The 4,405-nt window shown below is 36.7% G+C and overlaps 1 protein-coding gene across 2 annotated transcripts; it reads left to right on the forward strand.

Annotated features, from left to right (window-relative positions):
- The first annotated feature begins 475 nt into the window (after nucleotides 1-475).
- Nucleotides 476-3,573, forward strand: LOC147505023 (epoxide hydrolase 3-like). Of its 2 annotated transcripts, XM_086557619.1 has the most exons (5): nucleotides 476-957; nucleotides 1,045-1,259; nucleotides 2,176-2,346; nucleotides 2,785-3,020; nucleotides 3,144-3,573. In XM_086557619.1, the coding sequence occupies exons 1-5, from the start codon at nucleotides 888-890 to the stop codon at nucleotides 3,388-3,390; spliced, it is 939 nt and encodes a 312-aa protein (XP_086413745.1). In that variant the 5' UTR covers nucleotides 476-887; the 3' UTR covers nucleotides 3,391-3,573. The 2 variants fall into 2 exon arrangements, with proteins under 2 accessions (XP_086413745.1, XP_086413746.1); XM_086557620.1 differs by lacking the exon at nucleotides 2,176-2,346 and having other exon boundaries at nucleotides 726-957.
- The last annotated feature ends 832 nt before the right edge of the window (nucleotides 3,574-4,405 follow it).

Consider the following 4,405-nt stretch of genomic DNA (forward strand, 5'->3'; position numbering starts at 1 on the left):
CAAAAGCATGAGCGCCGGTTGCTCTTGTCCAGGTGTAACTAGAGCGCGGTCGCGCACTTCACACCAAATAGAAAAACGCTTTTTTTTGTCTACACAGTACATAAAGCTCTATAGTGCACCTCTATGAAATCTGTACTTCAAGATCATGACAACTTTGGAATCCCTTACTTCAAGATCATTCCAAATTTATGTGGGAACAAAGAAGGGTACCCAACAAAGAAAGGACTTGGAATAAATAAGTTACTACGATATATTCTAGGAGTTCAGAACCTATATTTGAGAAGGACAGACCATAAAGTCAATAAGCATTACAAGACTGTACAACATATAATGCAGGAATATTTACACGAACGAAAGCAACAAAAGCTAGTCGACTGACACAGAAGTCACACGTATAGCTTAGAAACCAACTTGCAACTTCCGAAAATAAGATCACACAATACTAACTGACATTCATACATCTATCACTAATTCACAATCATCCTGACCACATCACCACAATAGTAGGATTGATATTGGTTGGGAAGGTCAAAATCCACATAAGAAAATTATTACAAGCCTCCTCTTTTTACATCTCCTTAAGGCCATCGTCCTCTTTCAATTCAGCAACTTTTGTGTGCATTTACCATCTCAGGGTCAGCCTCTTGGTACTTGTTGACAAAATTCAATAGAGAAAATGACAATGAAAGTCTATATTCCCTCGAAAACACGCCAGCTATTCCCTCGACCACTATATAGTTTATATTTTTGATGAAAGATAAAAGACAAAGAAACACTGATTTACATAAAAAGAATATGGGCTCCTACACCAGAAAGAATCTTAACTCACATGAAGAGCAATAAAGTCTTATAAAGATGTTTTACTGACCTGCCTTTGAACAACAAAAATGGATCAAATACAGCACAATTTTGTAGACATCAGAGGTCTTAAGCTTCACATAGCCGAGATAGGAACAGGTAGATATTACCAAATGTTTAGAATTCTGCACCACTTTTGCTCAACTAATCAGACATGTATTGACTTCTTCTCATTCTTATGTCCAGGTGATAAGGTGGTGGTTTTCTTGCATGGATTTCCAGAGATATGGTATTCTTGGAGGCAACAAATGATTGCGGTAGCAAATGCTGGATATAGAGCACTTGCACCTGATTTTAGGGGATATGGACTGTCTGAAGTGCCTTCTGAACCTGAAAAGGCTACTTATAGAGACCTCATTGATGATCTTCTTGCTATTCTTGATTCCTTTGGCATCTCTAAGGTATGATTGAGTCAATTCCTAGTTTTGAGATATGGAAGTAGAAGTTTGATCAGATTGATTTTTCAGAACTTAAGTAAATTAATCTGAGTACTCTGATTCAGATATTATTTGATTCATTGTCAACTAATCAAGTACCTATGGTTGTTTTCTTGAACTTGACCTATTTTATGCCTTGTTCATGTATGAACAACTAAATGGGGAAAGAGCCCCAATTTTACTAACAATTTTTGTAGAAGTTCCCTTTTAAATGTCTTTACATGGATTCAAAAATAATCTTACACATTTCATTATTCAGCTAATTTTTTTGCCAGGGCTACTCATATTTTATGGATCTACATATCAAAATTATTGTAATAGTCGAGACAAGAATGAAGACTATTGTGTATTAAAGAGTCTGTATTAAATGGCATTTTCAATTAAAACAGTAAACACGGATTTCCTTTGGTGTTCATCATATTAATAGAATACGAAACATGTAACACTATTGTAACAATCATCAGTAGGAGGACAGAGGACAAGTTTGCCTCACTTACCTCTGTTTTCCACTTCCACAGCATAATTTTACGGTAAATTTTGCAGTATGTAGTTTAACTAGGTATATGGGGCACTAGTACTCAATGCTTTGCATTAAGTTTTTAACGATTTTCTTATAAACCTATATAGTCGTGATTCTTTTGGAAAATTTTACCTTCACATTTATAAATATCAGATAAAAGTATGTTAATTACTTTGGAAAAGTACTAATTCAGAGACATAGAATAGGCATGTCGATATTAACTCTGTTACACGCATTTGTCAAAACAATGTTTGTCAATATATTGTTGTCTGAACTCTGAATCTTCAAAGCAGTAAAAACTGCTTTAACGATTATTTAAGCTAGACTCGCTAATTCTATTCTTACTGCAAATGGAGACAGGCTATTTTAATTGCTAAAGATTTTGGCGTGCGGCCTGCTAATCATTTTGCGCTTCTCCACCCAGATAGGGTTTCTGGAGTTATAACAATTGGTGTACCATTTAGTCCTCCTAGTCATATAATGATTTCCCAAGGACAGCTTCCCGAAGGCTTCTACATTTCTAGGTGGCAGGTACGGAATCTGACCCTGTCTCTGCATTAACATGCTGATAACCTACAAGAGTGTCTACTTCAAACCAACTAAAACTGTAAGGCTGTGGAGTTTGGATCTTAATTTGAAGCGTAGAGCCAAGTGAATCTAGTGAAAGTCAAAAGGGAAATCATATATTATGTGGACTTAAACTTCCAAAGAGTTTTATGCATAACACACACATTGGACAGGGAAAGAAAGGACATAAACAGATGCAAAAATAAAAATAAAAGAACTTCAAAGGTTTACCCGCCGCAAGTAATTAGTGAAAACTGGACTTCCGTCATGTAGTGATTTGGAGTGGTTCCTTAGAATCATACTTTCAACTTCGACGACTGAGCACATTTTACTGCTAAAATTATAATGTTCCTAATTTTTCTACATACTCAGTATATGTTCCACTAATTGTTCTGTGTCCAGAAACCAGGAAGAGCTGAAGCGGATTTTGGAAGGCTTGAAGTTAGGACTGTAGTGCGGAACATATACATTCTCTTTTCTAAGAGTGATATCCCTATAGCAGAAGAGAATAAGGAGATTATGGACTTGGTAGACCCATCTACGCCATTACCGTCCTGGTTCACCGAAGAAGATCTATTAGTCTATGCAAGCTTATATGAAAAATCTGGATTCCGTACTCCATTACAAGTTCCTTACAGGTAAGACAAGGCACCCCGGACAATTTAAGAAGTCGTGATTATTTTTATTCTACTGCGTGTTATGCCATTTTTTCGATCTATCCATTAGAAATTGATTTGCACAAACCTAATTGGATTTATCAGGACATTGCGTGAAGAGTTGAGTGTAACCAATGAAAAAGTTCTCGCTCCAGTATTGTTAATTATGGGAGAGAAGGACTATGTTCTCAAGTTCCCGGGGATGCAGAAGTATATAAGAAGTGACAAGATGAAAGAATATGTCCCTGATTTGGAGATGATCTTCTTGCCTGAGGGATCTCATTTTGCTCAAGAGCAATTTCCAGAGAAGGTGAACCAACTAATTACGAAATTCCTGAGTGAGCATGTTTGACGATTAACTACCCCAATAGCTGAATAAAATCCATCGGAAGTTACTAGGTTTCGCGACATGGATCCTTGAAATAAAAATTTGTATCCATTACGTATGTATGTATAATAATATCATGACAATACCTGGTGTTCCAACGTACTCTTCTGAACTTTAAAGTTTTCATATTTATCAGTCATTTTGCTACGGATTTTATGGTTAACAACATGATAAATCTGATATGCTTCTATTTGGTTTTGAAACTATAGAGAAAAAGGTGTTTTTTTTTCTCTTTCTCGTGTAAGGCCCGCACGCGTTTGGATATGTCTGGCAAAGGGCGCACACCGCGCTCATGTCTTGGTCAACCTCCAGGCGGTTGAGCGCGCCCCGCCCTCACTTTTGCTTGAACAAGGGCGCGTCCGCACCCCACCGTATTTCAGCAGACTTCGACTGTTTTCGGAAGTTTTTTGGAAACAGTATAAATACAAGTTTTTTCTGTAAAAACTTAACCTAACCAAAAGAAAGAAAGAGAGAGAGATTGTAAGAGAGAAATTCTTAGTGAGTTGAGTGTTCATTCTTTGTGAGTGAATTGAGAGTTCTTGTAATCTGTTATTCTAGACATCTAGTAAAGCTTGGATCTTGCCAGTGTGGACGTAGGCAAATTGCCGAACCACAATATATCATTGTCTTGTGGTTGGTTCTCTTTTGTATTATTATCTTTACTTTATAGAGTCCGGATTCAGAGAGGGTACCCGCACAAAGAAACTTGTGTGGGCACATCTAATCCCGTTAGATTTCATTGGGATTGTGACGTGTTAACGTGAGGATTAACATCGTCATATTTCAGTGTTACTAGAAATAGCATGTCACCCTTTTTTATTTTGGTAACTAAATCTCAAAGATAGAATTCTACATGGAACTATTCATCTTCTTCCTTAACAAAAAAATAAAAAGGAGATATAATTCTGCCCCTAACAATTATAACTGCAAGTGGAGTGGAAAATCTACAAGTGCAAGACCTCATAATATTCTAATAAGC

The sequence above is a fragment of the Coptis chinensis genome, chromosome 4 (assembly GCF_015680905.1).
Source record: "Coptis chinensis isolate HL-2020 chromosome 4, ASM1568090v1, whole genome shotgun sequence".
In the NCBI taxonomy this organism is placed as follows: Eukaryota; Viridiplantae; Streptophyta; class Magnoliopsida; order Ranunculales; family Ranunculaceae; genus Coptis; species Coptis chinensis.